The sequence below is a fragment of the Callionymus lyra genome, chromosome 14 (genome assembly GCF_982586985.1).
Source record: "Callionymus lyra chromosome 14, fCalLyr1.hap1.1, whole genome shotgun sequence".
In the NCBI taxonomy this organism is placed as follows: domain Eukaryota; kingdom Metazoa; phylum Chordata; class Actinopteri; order Syngnathiformes; family Callionymidae; genus Callionymus; species Callionymus lyra.
In genome coordinates, this window is record NC_141831.1 from 22,068,329 (window position 1) to 22,091,259 (window position 22,931).

At 37.3% G+C, this 22,931-nt stretch overlaps 1 protein-coding gene across 5 annotated transcripts in view; it reads left to right on the forward strand.

The window, feature by feature from the left end:
- LOC148066454 (neural cell adhesion molecule 1-like) overlaps positions 1-22,931 on the forward strand; it is a 194,986-nt gene that overhangs the window by 164,814 nt on the left and 7,241 nt on the right. For 4 of the 5 annotated variants that reach the window (XM_087807120.1, XM_087807122.1, XM_087807121.1 and 1 more), the window contains 3 exons: positions 7,074-7,195; positions 8,942-9,122; positions 21,114-21,309. In XM_087807120.1, the coding sequence (XP_087663246.1) occupies positions 7,074-7,195; positions 8,942-9,122; positions 21,114-21,309 (499 nt within the window). Of the gene's footprint in view, positions 1-7,073; positions 7,196-8,941; positions 9,123-12,724; positions 12,833-21,113; positions 21,310-22,931 lie in introns of those variants that run through there. The other variant, XM_087807123.1, reaches the window with a different exon arrangement.

Sequence of the window (22,931 nt, forward strand, 5' to 3'; positions counted from 1 at the left end):
TTAAAGCGGGTTTAATGTCTCGTCCACAACAATGCTGGGACTTGTAATTTTACAGGCTAATCGATGTGGAATTACTTACTGTAGCTGTTAATGCTAAAGGTCTTTGCGTAAAAACGCTTCCACAGGGACGCATTATAATTAAATATTTAGCTCCTACAGTGGTGCCTTGAAATGCTTTCACTTTCGTGTGGGTTTCTTTTGTAGCTTGACAACAACAGGAAACGAACGTACATATCAATGAATCCATGTTTCAACACGACTCCGTCATAAAACTTGTGTCGCCTTTTTCATGTTAGCGTGGAATCAGTTGCCAGCCTTCATATTTCTTATGTAATGATGTTTTCACGTAATGTTTCAGTGCCGCCTGAAGTGTTTCGAAAAACAGTAAACATCTTGAAATATTAAAGTTCCCCTTTCCATCGCTCCCCGGCTTTTAAATGTGGTTCACATTAGTCATTCCGCCTCGGCAGAATCATTTTTAATTGATTTTCTGACGTTTTTTAAGATTGAATCGCACTTTTTATTAGGTTGTTAAATGCCAGATGTGAATTAGGAGATACATATGTGATCTTTTTCAAGTACATTCTCCAAAAAAAATGATGCGAAACACTCATTTATGTTTTTATTTCATTTTTTTATGGAGATGTTTTAGAAAAGTACCTTCATAAACCTTTTGGAAAATTGGAAAAGTTTCTAAAAACCCTTTTTTTTATTGACCAAGATTTAATCAGACTAGATAAATGTATTTGGCCTTTCCAAGAAGATTCCGACTGGGTCAGCTGCCAGAGATCAGCAGACAAAGACATCAAGTCAGGCGTCCAACCAATCACGTGTGCAACAGGTTATCTCGTCGATAATGGCTACTTGAAGCACTCGATCTGGCAGATTACGGGGTTGTGGCTGATATTTCTAACAGAAACACGTCAGTTCACGAACGCACCAGGCTCGGCGGGTGAAAGAAGTGCCGAGGGATTGGACGTGTGATGAAGCAGACGGAGAGATCGGCAGCATCTCCAGAGCAGGCTGGTGACTGGGACAGCTGTAAAACTCTAAAACAGTTGCTTACGCTGCAGTAAAACGTTTAATATGAACTCATCACGACTGTGTTTGTCACCTGCAGACACTTTATATAGTCAGAGAACTCAGAGGAGAATTTAATGCACGAAAACGCATGTTATTGGTTTCATATAAATCCTTGTATTTTATCGAAATAATTATTTAAAAGAGAAAGCCAGTTAAATGTCCTTGTTGCCATATTATTAATCGTGACTGTTATAAAAGGCTGTCAGGCTACATCATTAAAGAGAGAGAAAGAATACAATTACATATATATATATTTATATTTTTGTTTTAATTTTAGATTATAAAAAGGACCTTTATCTTAAATCATACAAATGCCGAATCAAAATAATATTTGTTTCATTTTATTTTGGTTGACAACATACCATATAAAGGAAAATCAGAATCAGAATCAGAATCCTTTATTTGTCCCGCGAGGGGAAATTTGGTTCAACAACAGCCATAGCAATATACCAAGAAAATAAAACACCCAGAAATAAATAATAAGCAAAATAAAGTAGTTTTATTCATTATTTATCATTATTGATTTACTGTGACTTCATGAGGGATGCAGAAACACAGTCAAGACTCCACATGTGGCCCATAGGTCTGACCTAAAAGGACTGGAAAAACTGAAAATGGCACATTATTCACAAATAAAATAAAATTAAAAAAATGAATCTGGCCTCCAACAACCTTGGTTTGTGATTTTTAAAACATCAAAACATTCCATAATAACATAATAAGACAAACTATTCACTAATCTATTCACATTGTTAGTTAAAGCAATTATTTCTACATGATACTTACTTTACCTCATGCATTAATACAGTCTAGGGGCCGCATTTGATCCCCGGGCCCTACTTATCTAGGTCTGCTCTAGACTTTATAGTTGGAAAAAAAGGAAATTAAAACGTATAAAAAATACATTTTAATTGATTAAACACATTGCAGTATTTTATTTAACCAACCGAGCTCTGAAAGTGTTGACCCTGTTTCATGAAAACCTCATCAACCCATCGCTGTGAGATGTTATCTTATGAAACCAGGGTGAAGGTCTTGTTGTGATTATGACCACTGCCCTCCAGACGCATCATTTATAATGAGAAGCCCACACAACTAGCGGAGGTTAAACATGATTAAAAATATCAACAAATTGTGCCAAAAAACGTGCAAATATTTTGAGAAACAACATTAGACGAAGCCTGTTCTTCCTCCCTTTGCGTCGGGAGTATAGTTTCAACTGGTTGTCGGCTCAGATTGATGGATGTATCGCGGGTCAAATTAGGACACGTTCCTGCAGGATCTCGTTCTCTTTTTGTTGTATAAAGTTAAAAATCCAGACTCCCTCAGAGTTGAAGTGAGGCGATGAACTGAACTCCTCTTGTGCCGGGAGGTGGAGATGGAGATGAACTCTGGTCTGTTGCAAAAGACACCAGAAAATTGTAAAAGAAAAGAATTGCTTCTCCACCAGCAGACCTTCTCTCTGCCTCTCCAGCATCAATCATTAGTGAGGAATCGATCGCCTTCTCTCTGTTTTCCCTCCATGTCCTAACCGCTCAGACGCAGCTGAACATACTCCAACAACCGCGTTCGCGTTTGTTCTGGTTAAAGATGAAGATTTCTGCCGTTTCTGAGTTGTTGCTCAGCCCTGGAGTCGTTCTTGTCATCGTTGAATATGACGAATCCGCCTGTTTTGAAGTCGGTCCCGTTGAACGTCTGTGCTTCTAGACCTCCTCCCTCACAAGCCTGATTCTCCCTCACGTCTCTTGTGTTTAACTCTCGTCGGCTGTCGGGTTTTTTAATTGATTTGAAATCCTGAGGTTACAGTTGATCCTCGATTTCATGCCAGCTCGCTCACAAACAGTCTTTTCTTGTTGGCTTTTCTTTTAAATACGAGACGACGATCATTCGTTTGATGATTTTCCTGCATGAACCGAGGCTGTTGAATTGACGACTGTTCATCGAAAAATTATCATTCGAGTTATTTCAACCGAATCGTCATCAAATCCTCTTTCTTTCTTTCTTTCCTTTGTTTTTACAAGATGTTTTTTGTCTGTTTTTTCTTTTGTTTTCCATGATGTCTTTAACATTCCTTTGTTGTTTTGTTGAAGTTTACATGATTTCAAAAACGTATTCTGTATGTTTCCCCCATCGCCAACCCTCCTCCCCCGCCTCCCCCCCGGTGTTTCCCCGTCAACCATGTCATGTGCGCATCATGTGACTTGCATGGCGCTGATGATGTCGTCCTCGCTGGCCAACAGAAGGTAATTTTGTTTCATGTTTTAGATTCTACCGCGAGAGTTTAGCACGAGTACATGACAGATTCAACAACACAACTACATCTTTGTTACATGCTAGTGTAGCTTGACATAGATTCATAATACAATCGTTAAACAGGTCTATTTTAGAGACTCGTGCGGCCTGGAAATGGTCCCTGAGAAACACTGTCTAAGATCATTAAACCACCAGCCAATAACATTTCCTCAGGGGCCACATGATTTATCGACTGTCGTAAGGGGCCGTCACACCAATCGCAAAAATAAAAACAAGAAAATAAATAAATATATGCCCTTATTACATTGCATTTTCTAAAAAAGCTTTTTTTTTTACATATAAAATATAATATATAAATATTAAATAAAACATTTTTTCAATTTACTTCTAAATTTTTTGGAGTAAAAAGTGAAACTCAGAAAAAGAAAAATCAAGAAGAAGGGAAAGGTGGAAAAAAATACCTAAAAATAAGTTATGGTGTTGATACATGTTGAAATGGACAGTAAAAATAAATTCAAAATAAAAGTTTATTAGCGATCAGAGGAATTTCATGATGTTACTTTGACCTCACGAGGGCCACATTAATACAGTAAAAGGGCCACATGTGGGCCCCTGGGCCCCAATTTTTCTTGGTCGTTTGGCCTTTGTATTTTCTAAAAAGTTATTTTAAATACAAAATAAAAATGTATCCAATTTACTTCAAAAACATCAGTAAAAATAAATACTCAAAAAAAGGAAAATAATAAATGAAGGGAAAAAGTGGAAGAAATGTCTTAAATAAAAATTGTTAGTAAGCGATTCAAATAATAGGGGCCGTCAAGCCAATAGAAAGAAGGACCAAGACCAACAAAGAAATGTAGTTTTGCCATTATATTTTTTAAAAAGCTATTTTTACATAAAGTGAATATTTATTTAATTTACTTTCAAAAGGTCAATAAAAAAGAAAAGGAAAAAGGTGAAAAAAATCCTTTAAAAAATAAATATTAAGGGTTAATGTGAAGTTATATGTTGAAATGGAGAATAGAAATCAATACTAAATAAAATGTTTAGTAAACAAGCATATTGCCCACTTATCTAGGTGTGATCTAAACGTTGTTGTTTGAAATAATTAATTAAAAATATGTATAATTATATAAATGTAATAAATATATTTGGTATTTTATTTCTTATTTTTAATTCATGTTGACTCAATGATGCAGATCATTATTGATGCATAAACGTGTGATTTAAAATACCATCACAAACCACAACATATTATTATTCCATGATAATAATCACACTAACTGAACTTCGTCTTGATTTTCCTTCATCCTAACTGGGCTGACTCACAGCGACCTTTGACATTTGCGCTGCATGCAAGTTTCTCCTCCCGTGGATGTTTTCAAAAATAGTCATCTTTAAGTTTCTGCATGTGTGTTTCATGTCTGGAGGGCTTTTTCAAAAAAATAACCTTTAGGGTCATTCAAGGATTTTTCTAAGATGATGGGTTGTGTCTGGAGCATGTTAACAGGGTAGCAAAGTTTGAAGAGTTGACAGAATAATCCTCTGCAGCATGTTTGTTTCACTCTAGCGTCGGATTTTTCGACCAACATTTCGATCAAATCCAGCGACATGTGGGTCTCTGCGAGGGAGTTCTCCACTCCACGCGATTGCCCTCGTACTAAAAACTGTTTGCTGCATGAAGTCTCCTCGCTCTCGCCCACTAACAACTGTCTCTCCTTTAGCCTGAGAGGAAATAATCAGCTAAGCTAGAGCGGCGCTCCCGGACAGCCTGACTGGCCAATGTACCTGCCACCATGTTGCTCCTGCTGTTACTAATCCTGTCTGATTCGCTTCCAGCCGCTGTCACACTCACTCCAGCGGTGTGGAAACTGTTTTCACATGCGATTCCCATGATTGCGATTGATTGGGAAGAAGTGCCTTCCAGCAAAAAAAAATCAGCTGAAATACACGCACGATTGGAAAGTTTGTTTGTCTTTGACAGGTGTTTGTTTCGCAGGAATTTTGGTCTTTGGACATCAATAGGTTTCACATGGTTAAGACTTGATCACCTTTCCTCAGGGGCCAAATTATTGACTCTTGTGAGCACAATTAAACCAGAAAAGAGAAGAAAATGAACAGGAAGGAGCCTAGATATAAGAGGAAAAGGGTGTTTAAATGCTTCAATTCTAAACATTTGATAATGTTGTGACTTTGGTGTCAAACTGAATTTAAGCTTTTTTTTTAGTTTATTTGTATTCAATTCCCACAAATTAATGATGAAATATATTTCTAAAATGTATTAAAACTTAAATAGCAAAACAATATAATAATAATAATAAAAACAATAATTGTATGAGAAAATACATGTGAAATTAAAAGTAAAATTCTAATAATAAATGAATACTAATTAGAATATTGTCCATTTAAGTCAGTCGTGTCAAACTCAATCACACAAGGGGCCAAAGTCACGGTTTAATATTAATGTTAACCAGCAGTCATTTCAGAGTAACTATATGTAGGATTTCAATTTTAATGTTTCGATTCCTGGATGCTAAATCGAGCGTCTGTGTTTTTGTAAATTTCTTCATTATTGCTGACATCAGCAAAAATGATTCAACACTTCAGTAGAAAATCAATTAAAATAAAGAGAAGCAAAATTATATTCTTAATTGTAACATAAATGAGAAGCAAAAGTAAAGTAAAATTCTGATAATGAATTAAATATCGTCCATTTAAGTCAGTTGTGTCGAACTCAATCACACAAGGGGCCAAAATCACAATCTATATCAGGAGCCAAACTAATTGGAGTATTTTTAATATAAACATTTTTATTCATTCACATCTGTAACTCACCTTTCAGAGTAAATACAAGTATCAATGCAATGTTATTTTTTGAGTTCTTGGATGCTAATTCGATTCTGTTTTTATTTTTATAAATATCTTTATAGTTGCCGACATCAAAGACGCTTTTTTTTAATTCAAATTAATGATGAAATAAATGTATGTGATACGTATCCATAATTCAGCGAAAATAAAATGTAATGTCGGGAAAAGAAATACAATTTTAAAGTGTAAAATAAATTAAAAGTAAAGTAAAATAAAAATTGTTATGACTTACGGTGGGTTTTGCTTAGATGTCAGAGAGATTAATAGAGAGGCTTTTATTTGAAGTGTAAAATGCAAATATTTAATTTTTAATTCATAAAAACAAGATTGTTGTTTTGGTGTTCGATGACTGACGTACTTTAAAATCCAATGTGTCCAAAGAATCCCTGATTCTCTCTCCAGGTGATACATTATTGATAAACAACAGTGTCTCTACAAACAACAAGTCATAACCAGTAGATTCTAATGCTCGTTTCTGCTTCGCAAGTGACAGTCGTGCCTCAACAAATCTCCCAAAGAGACCGAAAATGTTGTTAAAGTAATAGAGTAACATGTCCAATCAGTGCCAACAGGCTCATTATCGCTCGACCCAAAAGTCATTACACCGGAGGAACGAGCAGATAATGAGAAGCTTCATGACGAGAGAAACTCCAACCTGAGCTTCATGTCGTGTCCCGGTGTCGACGCAGGCTAATAAGACATTAATAATCATTCACGCGGATGTTTGTGGAAGAAAATGATGATTTGTCTTCCTGCGTTTTACTCATTATGGAGCCACTCGTGTCGAACGCTAGGCAAATCAAAACTGGATCAAACCGGTCCGAGCGTTTTCGTTTTCCGTCCGTCACCATGTGTTTTGTCCTCGCCAGGGGAACCGGCTGCTCCAAAACTGGAGATCAAGAACGAGAAAGGCAACTCCCTCAAGGTCAGCTGGATCAAGCAGGACGACGGCGGATCTCCCATCATGCATTACCTGATTAGATACAAGGCTGTGAGTACGCCGGGGGTGGAGGTCACGGAGCCGCAGCTGGAGGTCACCGGCTTGAACAAGACTTTAATGCTAAATCTTAGGAATTAAGAACTAAAAGTTAATTATATTTAATGAACTAATGTGCAAATATTCTTTCATATGAACAAAGACATACAAAAGTAACCTTCTTTATTCACACAACTGGATTTTTTTATTCATGAACAAATTATTATTATAATGTTTCTTTTCACTTTTGTTGAATAGAGAAATGGTTTTGTTGCATTAAAACTAGTGATGGGCTGATGAGGCATCATGAAACAGCCGTTAAGGCTTCATGAAACAGCTGATGAGGCATCAGCCAATGAGGCATCATGCAACAGCTGATGAGGCATCAAGAAACGGCTGATGAGGCATCATGATACAGTTGATGAGGCATCATGAAACAGCTGATGAGGCATCATGATACAGTTGATGAGGCATCATGAAACGGCTGATGAGGCATCATGAAACGGCTGATGAGGCATCATGAAACAGCTGATGAGGCTTCATAAAACAGCTGATGAGGCATCATTAAACAGCTGATGAGGCATCATGATACAGTTGATGAGGCTTCTTGAAATGGCTGATGAGGCATCATGAAACGGCTGATGAGGCATCATGAAACAGCTGATGAGGCTTCATAAAACAGCTGATGAGGCATCATTAAACAGCTGATGAGGCATCATGAAACAGCTGATGAGGCTTCATAAAACAGCTGATGAGGCATCATTAAACAGCTGATGAGGCATCATGATACAGTTGATGAGGCTTCTTGAAATGGCTGATGAGGCATCATGAAACGGCTGATGAGGCATCATGAAACAGCTGATGAGGCTTCATAAAACAGCTGATGAGGCATCATTAAACAGCTGATGAGGCATCATGAAACAGCTGATGAGGCATCATTAAACAGCTGATGAGGCATCATAAAACAGCTGATGAGGCATCATAAAACAGCTAATGAGGCATCATGAAACAGCTAATGAGGCATCATGAAACAGCTGATGAGGCCTCATGAAACAGCTGATGAGGCATCATTAAACGGCTGATGAGGCATCATGATACAGTTGATGAAGCATCATGAAACAGCTGATGAGCCATCATGATACAGTGATAGAAAAAGTGTGACACTTGCAGGGGTGTCGTAAAAATGTATTGTTTTCCAGGAAGTCACACACCAAATTACCCTTTCCGATGGTCTGATGAAGCTTCATAAAAAACAGCGTCATGTTGTTTAGAGGACAGTAGGTGGCGCCATCAGTTTAAAAATGATGTAATGTTTTCATTAGAACAGACATTCATAATGAAGACAGTGTATCATGAAACTGTTTTCATCAGCCCATCACTAAACAAAGCCCTGCAAACTGATATTCAATATTAAGAATTTGTTTATCTATTCTAAATGGATGCTCGTGTTACTGTGATTTTGGTCACTTCTCAAATAAATTCTTGTTACACTTACTCAAGTAGGCATCTTTCAGAAAATCTTGTTTTTTAAAGAAAATGTCAATTAATAGATTGAACTTATACTTGTTGAGAAAAATATAAATGAAAAGAGCAAAAATAATGTATATGAAAGTAAATCAAGTTGATTAAAATAATCATATAACATAATTAAGACCTTATTCCCTTTTTTATTATTTCTCTTTTACTGAGTATTTCTGTGTGTTCTGATGCCGTTACGCATCATGTCATCTTCACGCCTTGTCGTGTCACGTCATGTTCCAGAAGCTGGCGTCTGAGTGGAAGCCGGAGGTGCGAGTCCCTAACAGCAGCGACTACGCCGTGCTCAACGGCCTGGACTGGGACACCGAGTACGAGGTCACGGTGGTGGCGGAGAATCAGCAGGGGAAGTCCAAGCCCGGCGTGGTTTCCTTCAGGACATCGACAGAACCCACCGCCGTCCCAGGTACCAGACACACCATCTCACCCTCAGCATCCACACACACACACTCCTCACGGGGCTGAAGGTTTCTGCCGTGACCACAGACGCTCTTGAACCACTCAGACTGTCAGGCTTTGAATCAACACTGCAGAAACATGTATTGATGGAGAAGGGAATTTCAGAAAACTTTAACACTTTTTACCGGATCAGTGACGGCTTGATAAATTACCAAAATGTCCAAATCTCTGAAGGTCGATTTCTCTCGTTATTATTTAATCAAACGAAAGTTGCTTCAAGCTAAAATGATATTTTATTTTGCTTTAATCCAGATATTTGAATCAAAAATAAAGTTGTAGTAATATATTAGGTTTTTTGGGCCGTCAGGACATTTGTGTATTAACAATGAAATCCCCCAAAAATTGCCTCAATTCATTTTTTCTGTAAAAGAAAAGTGTGTTTTAACTTTTATTGAAGTGAAACAAGGTCTTATTTTAATTCATAAATATTGTTTTTGATTGAAGCTTGTTTTCTTTTTTATTGGAGACCTTTATTGGATTGAAAAAAAAAATTTTTTTTATTTAGGTAACTTTTTTTTGATTGGAAATATTTTTTGATAGATAATTGTGTTTTTATGAGGAAGCAACTTTTTGATTGAGAATTTTATTGGATACATTTTTTAAAGTAACTTTTATTTGCATTCGGAATATTATTTAAATCGTTTTTTGTTTTTTTATAGAAGCAACTTTTATATGCATTCAAATTTAAAGCTTTTTTTTAAATTGGATTTTTTTTTTATTATTCAGGCAAATTGTATGATTGGGAATTTTATAGGATACATTTTATAGAAGAAACTTTTATTTGGATTCTAAATATTATTTAAATCGTTTTTTTTAATTGGAAATTTTTTTTGCATTGAAAGTGTCGTTATTTTTTTAAAGCACATGTTTTGCTATCGGAAATAATTTAAAGATAGAAAATGTTTTTAGTTTTTGGGGAATAATTTGGGGATAGAAAATGTTTTTTTAATTGAAGCAACTTGGTTCTATACGTGCTCACTAGTGGACTCCGGTAAAAAGCGTGGCAACGCTTCACTCCATCATCTTTAGGCCGTGAGTCTCGGTGAATGATGGGATCCGAGCAAACATGCGTCTGATCACCAGCACTTTGTCAATTCAACACTTCACTCTGGGCTATTCTGGTGGTCACGGTCGGCCTCGCCTCTGCTGTCGAGCTGTGTGTGTGTGAGATGCACATTTTAACTCGGGCTGCCTCCACACCGCCCCCCGCTGGGCTGTGAAACTGGATCATCACTGGGCTGTCGTTTTGGCTTTTCTCTCTGTTTGCATCATCGTGTCTCGAACACAATATTCCCATTTGCTCTTTACGATTCAAATCAATTAAATGAAGAAAAACCCTCCATCAGTTATATTGTATTGATCATGTGTCAAGAGGCATCATCAATATCATTCGGTTATTAATAATAACTAAGGCCATGTCGGATTCGAGGCTAAACTCATTTTTGATGACAAAAAAATTAACAAAAAGTTATACACCAGCATTCATGACTTTTCCCAACCAAATAAAAACTTGCTGTCACTAAATGATAAACTAAGGCTAACACAGTTAAAGTTATACATCAGATACACATGTTTTTTTGTAAACATGATGTATTTAGACTGATCAGAACAATATTGAGGATAATGTATTTTTTATTAAGATAAAATATAGGCTCAGTCATTTTGATACTTCAACAAATAATGCTGTTTTGGAAAGTTTTCGTTTTGTTTCGAAAGTCAGCTACGACCAGTTTTAAACTCTTAACTTTGATGTAAACATTAAAAAAAACAGACATTATCCTGATGATATGATTCTGATGCACAACGTTACTAATGAAACTTGTCAAGTTTAATAAGTCGTATCTTAAGTTCCTACTGCGAATATATTTGTATCTTGAGTCTATAAATACTTAAGAAGAACTTAAATGTCGGCAAGGAATAAACAGGTTGTAATATTTTTCTATAACAGGGGTGGACAATAACATTTCCTCAGGGGCCACATTACATACTGTCACGGTTGTCAGGGGTCGTCAACCCAATAGAAAGGAGGAAAATAAAAGAAAAGTGAAAGGAAAAGAAAAGATGTCAAAAGTGAACCATAATAATCTACCAATATTTAGATGTAAAATAAAATATGATAAACGGGATGTTTATTTATTATTATTTCTTCAATTTAATTAATTATTTAGTGGAAAAATAATTGAAAAAAATAGAACGAAAAACTGTGTAAAACAAAAAAATATGTTACCGTGTTGTGCCATGTTGAAATTAATAATAATTAAAAAATATATTTTGTTAAATGTAAACCATTTCCACATGATCTTCATAAACACAGTCCAAGGGTTGCATGTGTACTTTGCCCACGACTGCTCTATAGTCATCTCTTCCACACATGCCACTCATATAAATACAGACTTAAATCAATAATTAGATGTTATTTATAAAAAAAAAACTGTTCTATAATAACTCATAAAAAGAGAATAATTACAGACTTGTTACAGTTCAACTGGTAGTAACTTATGACCAAAAACCAAGAATCACAACAACAAAAAACGATTCAAATGGCAGTAGAAAACTATCATTCATGATCACGCCTCCACTCTCCATTCCGCCTCTCCTCTCCTCCTCAAGTGTTTCTCTCGCTCAGCCAGTAGTGGAGACTCCAGCGAGGTGTGGATGCAGCCCTTTTTTATTTTGCCTGTGTTTGATTTAAAAACCCTCAGAAGTTCACCAGCAGCCAGTGCATGACAAATAATTAATCCTCCTCATGTGCTTGCTGGACAACAGCCATAGAGCGGTGGGAGGTTTGGATCAATTAAAATACCAGCAGACTAAGTTCAGATGGACGTCGTCCAAGACCCCCCATCTCTCTGAACGACTGTAATTACTCCGTAGATAAATGATTTGACTTCATGATTTACGACTTCATGGTAAGAATCCAAATCTCCCGAAAACTAAACGAGTAGTTTCGGATAACATGTCATTCACATCATGGGTCCTGGCGACTGTTTTGAAATTTGGCGATGAGCGACTCTCTTTTATCCGCCACGACCCCGGCGCTGACCCCGAGAACAGGTCGCACCTCCGGTCGTGATGAAAAGAGAGATTCCATCCTGATTCTGTTTCCCCTGCATCCAGGTTTGATACCAAAAAAAAAAAAAAAATCGCCCTGAAAAAAATCGTCAGACAGTTTGAAACTTTTCCCTTCATGTTGTCATCCCTCATTACTTTCACTCCTCACCGCCTGATCCCTCCGTCATCTCCACCGCTGCTTTGAATCCCTTTCATGTTAAATCCTCCGACTTCCTTTTTTTGATTACCCCTCACTTCAGCCACTAACAAGCTACCGACTGGTGTTTCTGTATTTTTCTGACCAGTTTTTTCTATCTCTCTTCCCCCCTCTCTTTTCCCTCCTTTTTTTTCTTTGTCTTCGTTCCATGTGTGATCTTTGTGGGCACCTTCCGGACCATGACATTCCCATGACCACAAAACTTCCTCTCTCTCTGTTTGATTTCTCTGTGTGTTTTTGTGGCGTTAAAACCGATCTGTGCGGGTTGTTATTAACCCCAGCCACCCTGGGTTGTGGATGTGTGACGTACAGTCTGGCTGCGGTGCTGGCGTCCACGCTGACTGCACTCTGGCTCTCATAAACTGACTCCAGCGAAGCAGAAAGGACAGTCTGAGCCTTTAAAAAAAAAAAAAAAAATCTCGGGGCGCGACTCCTCTGCTGCGGATGCCTTTTTGTCCGACCCTTGTGCAGCCACACACAAGCTAAAAATAAATTCATGTGTCAAGACATGGGATCATGATGTTGTTACAGGGTGCTCACATGCATCATCCGGGGGGGATAATCTCATTTATTTTACTTTTTTGTCATGAGAAAACGAAGGTGAACGAAAATGTTGGGGGGGGGGGCGGCGATATCTAAGGGATGCGGTTAATAACACATTCATAATGCCTTAACAAGTCAAGAAAAAAAGACGATTATCTCACAGTTTTTTGGCCCAAAATACCAGTAAAAAGAAGGATTTATTTGACCCGTGTCTGGTGACATCACAGCATGAGCACTGCATGAGGCTGACACGAGGCATGATCCGGTATCCATGAACGCTATGCAGCTGCCGTGACGCTCCTCAGTCATTATGAATGTGTTAAAAAAAAAAGGGTGGACAGTTACACATGTTGTGCCTACTTTCTGTTGGTTTTTTTGGAAACAAGCTTGAAATGCTGTCAGAGAAAATGCACAAGGAAGAATGTAGGGAATAGTCTTTCTTACTTCACGGTAGTCTCATTACGTGTGCGAGGAAAGAAAGAGAGGTGAAGGGAAGAAAAAAAAACAACTAATCATGTTTTGTGAAAACGTGTACAAACTCTTTTCAGATTGAAATACAAGAAGTCAGCTGAGCAACAACCACTGATGTTCTCTTTTTACATGAAGGCAGAGAATTGTCTAAACAAGTTCACTGCAGCAGCTGTATAACATAAAACTCATTTTCAATAATGTGATATTCTTTTTTTGTAATTATATATATCTATATATATATATATGTGTATTTCCATGTAACCATTGTAGGGTTGAAATAAATGGTTTCTTTTTCTTTCACAAAAAAAAAGAATGTCGTCATGAAGCAGGAACAGAGACACGGTTGTGTGGAACTTTTTGTAGTGACTGGTGAAGTGTGACGTTTATCTGTTTGTGCGATGATCGCGATGACACACTGGACGAAAAACACAAATGACAAGATACTTGTAACAATGACAAAGCATAAAAGCCATCATTTTAAAGTTCTTATGCATTAAAATATTGCATCTCATCTCAGAAAGTAGTTTATTCAGGTATTCACATTGAATTAGAAGACTGAATATTATATAATTTATTTAAATATTGTGGACAAAGTTTACTTAATTGAACTTTAAAGTTTAAATTTGAAAAGTGGAGCAATCAAACTTGAATTGAACTCATACAACCTGCCAAAATCTTTCCACAATTTTAGTCATGGGACAAAAATATTGTATTTACTAGTGATGTGCTGACGAAGCTTCATGAAACAGTGTCATGTTGTTTAGAGGTCAGTAGGTGGCGCCATCAGTTTAAAAAGGATGTGATGTTTCTTTAGAATAGTTGTTCAAAACAAAATAAAATAGTGCAGAGACCGCCATCTAGTGGACTCTGAAAATAATGACACTGCTTCATCAGAACATCACTAGTATTGACCGAACTGTCTAAGGCAGTAAGCGTGAGTCTGACCGTGATGTTGTCAAGGTTTAATCCATCAAAGTTATCTCTGTGTTTGTTCTCACATCAAAAAGCTTTCCCTCAACTTGGAAGTCCTTGACTCATAAAATACAGCTTCCTTATCTGATCTTAAACCATCTTTAAAGGTCACAATATCGACAGTAACAATAATTTCCTTTGATTCTTGGGCTTTAAGTTTGACACTCAAAACTAGGGTCGAAGAACAAAATTTGAACTTTAAAATGAAGAAAAAAAAATGAGGACATTTTTTTGTCTCACTCTTCTCAAGGGCGACAAGGAAAAGACATTATAAATAGAGCAATAGATCGAGCGATGGATAACTTTAGGAGGAGCTGGCAGTTGTGGGTTAATTAAGCTTCATGAAGCAGTGTCATGTTGTTTAGAGGTCAGTAGGTGGCGCCATCAGTTTAAAAAAGGATTGTTTCATTAGAACAAAACAAAGGAAAATAGTGCAGAGACCGCCATCTAGTGGACTCTGAAAGTAATGAACTGCTTCATGAAGCTTCATTACTAGTTTTAAGTATGTTAACAGTGAATCTTTTATGATAATTGGCTCCGAAAACAACAATCGTAAATCTTAACGTTTCCAATATTTCCAATGAAAAATCTTCATGTGTCAACAAAATGTAGCTGATTATGAAGCAACTGAGAAACCAAAAGCTTATCTGCAGAATCTATGAAGTTCTCTCCAGAATCTTGACGTGTGGGATGATGAGAGGATCAGGTTACATAACATCATGGTCTTTATCAGATCAACAGTTTCTTAATATTAAAAAAAAAAAAAAAGATCAGTTAACTCGCTTATGTAGAGCAAAAAGAAGCTGAGACGTCCAGCAGAGGCGTGGAGTAGAGCCGCCACCCTCCCCGGCTGATGAAGTGACGACAGGAACCTGGAATGTGTTTGAGCCTCTTCGCTTCAGATAAGCAGGAAAGCGGATGTATTAAAGTTGCTGGATTATTTTGAGAAAGCGTTCACCCTGAAGAGCTTCTTTAAAAAAAAACACCTTGTGAAGAATCCACTTTGAAGCCCGGATGCAATCTTTTGAGGACTACCAGACGTAAACGCTCAGCAATGTCGGCACGGATGGGAATTATGGGAAACATTTAGATGAACAGAAACTACCAGTTGCTGCTCTTCCATATAATTGGTCGTATCGCATGTTTATCTTGAACTCGTCGCACAAAAACGTGTTAAAAAAAGCTCGTCGGTTGCTTTGACTCGTGACAAGTTCGAGGAACGAGTCGGAACATTTTGTTCATTTCTGACTAGTCTCATCTCTGACACCTCATCAGTGTAATCTCATCTAAAGTTCAGTCACAGGGATAATCACAGCTTACAACACTCCTGAGATCCTCTCAGTCATTTGTTTTGTCCCCAGCAGTTGTTCGCCGACGTCTTCTCCGTAATGAAGGAGCCTCCTTTTATTGTTCCTCATCAGCGTCGAGCTAAATGCTTCCCAACGCGGAATGTTTAAAACAATCGTTTTTATTTGGGTTCTGTCGACTCCCGAGAAGATGTATGAGTCAAACAGCTATTTTCCGCCCAAATAAACCAGGATTTCAGGATTGTGTTGATGAGGATTTAGCGCCACACTGTGGCTGGACCACAATAGACAATGAAATTGAATTTGTAGCTCCAGTGGAACGTTTAAAGGGAAATAAATTGAGCTATTTAATCAAATAAATTGATTAAATTTTTTTCTTGTATAATAGGTAAGAAAAAATCCAAACAAGTAGCATTTTTTAAGCAATAAAAATCTAATTTTAAAGAAATTATTTTCATATATCTGTGGCTCAACATCGTCAAGCAAACTACTACATTTCTTTTAATGCTCTTGAAAGCGCCAGTGAATTTAATGTTACGTTTTGATGTTTAATTGAATGACGACCCCTTGATTTATTTATGTTTATTATCTATTCATGAAGAGAAGGTGTTAAGAGCCACAAGAGTCTCAGCTCGACGCATCTTTAATTTACACCTTTTTTTTTTAAACTTACTGTGCAGTCATATCTGTCTCACTGGTTTACTTAAAAGCCCATTAAAGAAAACGACTACATACGATCAAAGTAAAGAGAAAATGAAGCAGAAGAAAAAGAGTAAAGCCGAAACTGATTTGAAAAATAATTGAACAAAAGTAATGAGTCTCAAAATGATGTCTATAAGCTTTGATACGCTGCTAGGAATATCAATCGAGTGCAGAAAATATAATTTAATTCTCACACATGTGCATAAGAAATAAGTTTGAAACTTATATACATTTATAAATAACTTGTTTGTTCAGTGTGTTGAAGAATCTAGTTCGACTTTGTACTGCGTCTGTGACCCTGTGGGAGATTAACAGAGTTCTCTCGGAGTCCTCTCGCTGAAGGCTTCTGACCAACAGTTCCTGGGAGGAAATGCCGAAATCAAAAGGTCGTGAATATATCACACGATCTTAAATAATGAATGACGCAGCTCCGAAGCAAGACGTTCTCCCTCGCTCGCCCCGAGGACGATATGGATCGTGACACTCTCAGAGTTCATCGGGCTCCACAGGGAACTGCGGTTCTACTTCATGTTCTGGTGGACAAAATGATGTCACAGACCCTTTGTCTTGGGTAGTTCCACCCGTGAGCCCGGATGATCTGACACGTCCTCGGGCCGCTGATGCAACGGCGAGTGTACAGAAGAGTCAAGCAGCATCATAACTTTCACGAGACGCTTTCACTTGTTGAGTCTGGAGGCTCTAAAAGATTCACCTGTTGCTTTACGTTATGGGGTTCATCCTGAGGCTGCTCGGATTTCTTTCTTTATTATTTAAAGTATTACATTTAATTTAGTTTTAAACTACTACAGACCAGACCCGAGGCCACAAGCAGCCAATTAGCTTTGTTCATCTGGTCATCATGTTTACATTTGCAAGAGATCTTTTTATTTTGACATCTTGCAGTATCTCCTAAATAAATATAAAGAAAATATATAAAGTATATTTAAATCACGTTAAAATATTTAGTCCATAGTTATCTATGAATGAAAATAAATTTAAATTGTATTTTTTAGAATATTTAGGTCTGCGTAGAACATGTAGACAACAGTTAACACAGTTCTTATTTATTTATTATTGTATAAACTCTAAATCGAACTTCTTTGTTTAAGACATTTTTTTTCCCTTTTTTCAAATAGTCCTTGCCCCTCAAAATACTTTTAATAAATATAAAAAACTTTAGAATATTTTGTAAGCTTTAAGACATATTTAATCTGTATATAATGGTTTATTTTATGTTGATTTTTTTATATTTATATCCCTAATTACTTGCTGTTTTTTTTACATCCATCACATTTTGTTTTTTTGCTCTTTTTTTGAATTGACGGCCCCTTACAAAATCACAAAATATAATGTGGCCCCTGACAAAATTGCATTGCCCACCGATGTAGACGTTATAAATTCCAGTTTAAACTGTTTTTCCATCATATTAACCCTTGTGTAATCTTAAGGCCAAGTTGACCCAAAGGCCCCCGAAAACAAATGTGTTTGTTGTATCCGTGTATATCGGGTCATCCTGACCCTGAGAGAACACAAGGACTAATGAACCTTATGTTATGGTTGTAACCGGCTGAGAGCAGAGACAGTCGCTGCTACAAGTTGTTACTCATCTCACTCTCCCATGGTGTCGTCGACACACTTGTTGTGAATCCTCGCGTTCAAAAAGCCGACAAACACTCCTGAGCATTTTATCTCAGCGACGGTGTTCACTACACGTTGAGATCCAACACTTGTTCGCTCTCGTTGAAGTCACTCGTAAACAGCATGTGGATTAAGAAACAAACACGTGTCGATGCAAACAACAGACGCCAGTCGTGTGGAACTTATGACGGTATAACAACATGTCAGTGGGATTGTTAGTCACTTCACTGTCACCAGTATTTTTTTTGCTGGACCGGACGCGGAATATTAATGTATGTCCGCCTCGTGAGACGCAGATTTACACTTCCTCTCTCGACGCCGTACAAAAAGCTCTCTCTCGGCTCTGAAAGCGTTGCACATGATTTATTGTTCCTGTTAAAATGCAAATGAGGTGATGAGCGTGGCGGGAGAGCGGTGTTGTCTGGAGCGCTGTCACCACCTATAGCCAGGACGGAGCCGCACGCTCTCGCCATTCTCATCACAGCCATCAGTGGGAATTAAAGGTGACCTATTATGTTGATCCGGAGCTACTGTGTGCGAGTCACAGTTCAGATCATTTATCTCGCTGCCTTCTGTGGGAGCTGACGGAAGTTTGACTTTGTCTCAGAATACAGAGCAACTATAAACCGGTTTATAGACCTTCAGGAAGCAGCTGCGACATCCACGTCTTACGAGGACACCTCAAGTATTGTAAACACATCTCAGTTAATGTGTTATCCAAGAGAGTATTGGGAAATTTTTGCGACTATTTTTTATTCTTGAAGGCTCAATATATTTTTTAATGATCTCTTCTTTACTGTTATCGGAAAACTAAACAACTTTTTACATCTATAAACCATGTTCATAGGCTTATGTTAAACACTAGCATCTGTATACTTTACAAATCAATTCAATTGTATTTACATTTTAAAATCATGACAAAGTTATCTCAAGACAATTTGCAGTTTAAGTAAGACTATATGGGAGAAAAGAAAAACACATCCCAGCGAGTCTACAGTGAGTGAATCACAGTGCGTAAAAACCTCCTGTTAGAAGGCAGAAACCTTGATCAGAACCAGACTTTAGTGTTGACGGCCTCCTGCTGTGACCGGGGGAAGGATAGAGAAAAGGCAGAGGGAGGATAAAGTGAACCATAGATTGATAGATGTAGCTTTATTCGTACCCCATTAGTGAAAATTGGACAGCAGTTGAGACACTCATATTATACACATATTAAACATTACAATAAATATAATAAAATTAATAAAACATTCTAAAAAAAGAGGAATATAAAATAATAATAAAATATGATAATAACAAAAATAACGATACATTGTCTATAAGTGCACTCACTAAAGAAATGGTGGTGGGGGTAGTATATAATATACTATATGTATATATTTTGGTTTACATGGTTTGCAGCTTATTGATTATGAAGAATTGAATTGAAAAAGTCAACCTTTAGATTATTTCTACTACTATAATAAACACTCATTCATTCACGAATGGTTAAGATGCAGAATAGGCTGAATAAGTACGTTCATAAATCCTCATTAACACAAGATAGTTCAGAGTAATATCAGTCCGGATTGATCGTTTATCTCCATAATGTTGTCGTCATTAAAAGTAAGAGGTTTTTAAAGTTGAAACTTCATCTCAACAAACTTTTTTTCTCTTTTCAATACATCTTAAAACCTTTTGAACCACAGAATCTTTTTTTTTCCGATGTAATCAGTCACCTTTCCTTTCGTTCCTTCTCATTTCTGCTTTTATCCATATCTGGAAGTACTTTGTGAATGAAATGCAATTAAGTGGAAGGCTTGAATAGACGACTTCCAAACGTCTTGCGGCTCATGACCCCGGACGTGCACACGTCACTTACTGCTAAAAGGTGTCACGACCTGTGCATAAAGAGAAAGGGTAACACAGAAGAAGTGACGGCTGATCACACTTGATATAATTCTGTGTTCCTTTGTTCCATGAGCCCGCTCTGGTACTTTTTAATAAAACTTGATTAGAGTTTCTGAGGCGTGAGTCAGTGACATGAAGGCTCTACATTATATGTGAGTAGTTATTCTTTTATATAAATTATTGTGAGACACATTAATCTTGAAGCAATAATGGTTGCCTCGCACAAAACAATAATACATTTATTTAAGAATGTTAAAAACTTTAATATATTAAGTCAAAAAAATATGTGTGTGTCAATCATTCTTTCATCAATGAAAGATGTATGTGTCTTACAATCCATTTATATAAAAGAATAGCTGTAAATATTATTATTATTATTATTATTACGTTTTTAGTATTTTCTATTTATTCTATTGTTGTTATTACCCATGTTTAATATGTGTGTCAAGCATTCTTGCACAAGAGATTTATGTTTCTCACAATCCATTTATATAAAATAATATTGTAATTATTATAATTATTATTTTGTTGTGTTATTGCATTTCCATAAGGCTCTCACAAACTGATGTTTTGTAGCATGATGACTGTACCATGGTCAAAAATGCTTGACTTGCTAATGCTTATTGGACATTATTTTGTCAAAATACAAATGTTTATGTTAAGAATATATTAATAATAAACACATAACATTTCTCTTCTGCCCATTTGATAAAGAATTTAGTTTTTTTCTAGCAGGTTTCACATTTAAACAGCAATTCAATTTCTTTAGTTTTACAAAAAGCTTTTTTTTTTTCCCCTCCATGTTGTGTTGGACAGAACCCAGAATAAGCTTTTGGATCAGACGTGTGATTCAATCGGACCTTCAGGAAATACGAGAAAATAATTGATGTCATTTTCAAGTGTGTGAAATATTTCCCTTTGTGCTTCACTTCTTTTAAATTACAGAGGAAATGATTCCGTCTCTGGTGACTTCAAGTGAGAATCAAAAGCGTGTTTTACTTTCACAGTCGCCCTCATTGCTTTCTCTCCCTCCTTTTTTTCCAACTTTCTCTCCCGGTTTCTTCACGTGACACCCCCCTCCTCCCCCCGTCCCTCTCTCTTTCTCGCCTGCTTTGCTTGTCCGTGTCTTTTTTTCTCCTGGTGCCAGGGGGCTCAGGCATGAACACCGGCGCCATCGTGGGGATCCTCATCGTGGTGTTCTTCATGCTGCTGGTGGGCATCGACGTCACCTGCTACTTCCTCAACAAGTGTGGCCTCCTCATGTGCATCGCCGTCAACTTCTGCGGGAAAGCCGGCCCGGGGGCCAAGAACAAGGACGTGGAAGAGGGCAAGGCCGCTTTCTCGTGAGTGGGGGCCGAATTATTTTGTTTCTTTACCGTGTTAATAATATTAATCGAACATGTTTTAGCAGCTACCACTATTAATTGACTTTTAGACTATTTTCAGAAGCATCATTTAGAGCCTGGGGATCAAACTCAATCATACAAGGGGCCAAAATCCATTTTTTACTAGTGATGATTTGATGAAGCGTCATGAAGCAGTGTCATTATTTTCAGAGACTACTAGATGGCGGTCTCTGCACTATTTTCTAGTGATGGTCTGATGAAGTTTCATGAAGCAGTGTCAATTATTTTCAGAGACCACTAGATGGCGGTCTCTGCACTATTTTCTAGTGATGGTCTGATGAAGATTCATGAAGCAGTGTCAATTATTTTCAGAGAACACTAGATGGCGGTCTCTGCACTATTTTCTAGTGATTGTCTGATGAAGCTTCATGAAGCAGTGTCATTATTTTCAGAGACTACTAGATGGCGGTCTCTGTACTATTTTCTAGTGATTGTCTGATGAAGATTCATAAAGCAGTGTCAATTATTTTCAGAGACCACTAGATGGCGGTCTCTGCACTATTTTCTAGTGATTGTCTGATGAAGATTCATGAAGCAGTGTCAATTATTTTCAGAGAACACTAGATGGCGGTCTCTGCACTATTTTCTAGTGATTGTCTGATGAAGCTTCATTAAGCAATGTCATTATTTTCAGAGACCACTAGATGGCGGTCTCTGCACTATTTTCTAGTGATTGTCTGATGAAGATTCATGAAGCAGTGTCAATTATTTTAGAGACCACTAGATGGCGGTCTCTGCACTATTTTCTAGTGATTGTCTGATGAAGATTCATGAAGCAGTGTCAATTATTTTAGAGACCACTAGATGGCAGTCTCTGCACTATTTTCTAGTGATTGTCTGGTGAAGCTTCATGAAGCAATGTCATGTTGTTTAAAGGTCAGTAGGGGGCGCCATCAGTTTAAAAATTATGTGTTTTTTCATTGGAACAGTTTTTCAAAACAAAGGACCTCCATCTAGTGATCTCTAAATAATTGACACTGCTTCATGAATCTTCATCAGACCATCACTAGAAAATAGTGCAGAGACCGCCATCTAGTGGACTCTGAAAATAATGACACTGCTTCATGAAGCTTCATTACCACCATAAAGCACTGCAACGCTCAAAGTTCAAATCAATGGTCGTATCCCTCATAAATATGACTATAATTGTAGTTTAATCCCAATTTGGATGGTGTTTGAAAACACTAGGAGAAAAAGAAAATATGTCAAAAATAAATGTATTTTCTGATTGGTTGAGATCAACTTACCTGGTTAAGTCTGGCTGATGTTCGAAGATCAGGGACGTCTGCTTCCTCCAGACGTGTCGGTGAATTCTCTCCTCACACTTGTATAGCTGGATGAGGATGATTGATTTCAAGGTTGCCGCTGGAACGATCTCTAGATTCTTGTCACAGCAGGCACAAACACAGGTGTTATTTGGCGTCAACAGTGACACGTTTGCGTTGCTGTTCATCCCCTCAGCCCCTCTTTCAGCCACTTCTCTATATTTACATCCTCTCAGCTCTGAATGTCAGCGGTGTGAACACATATTTCAAGTCGATAGCTGCCGCGAGAGGGAT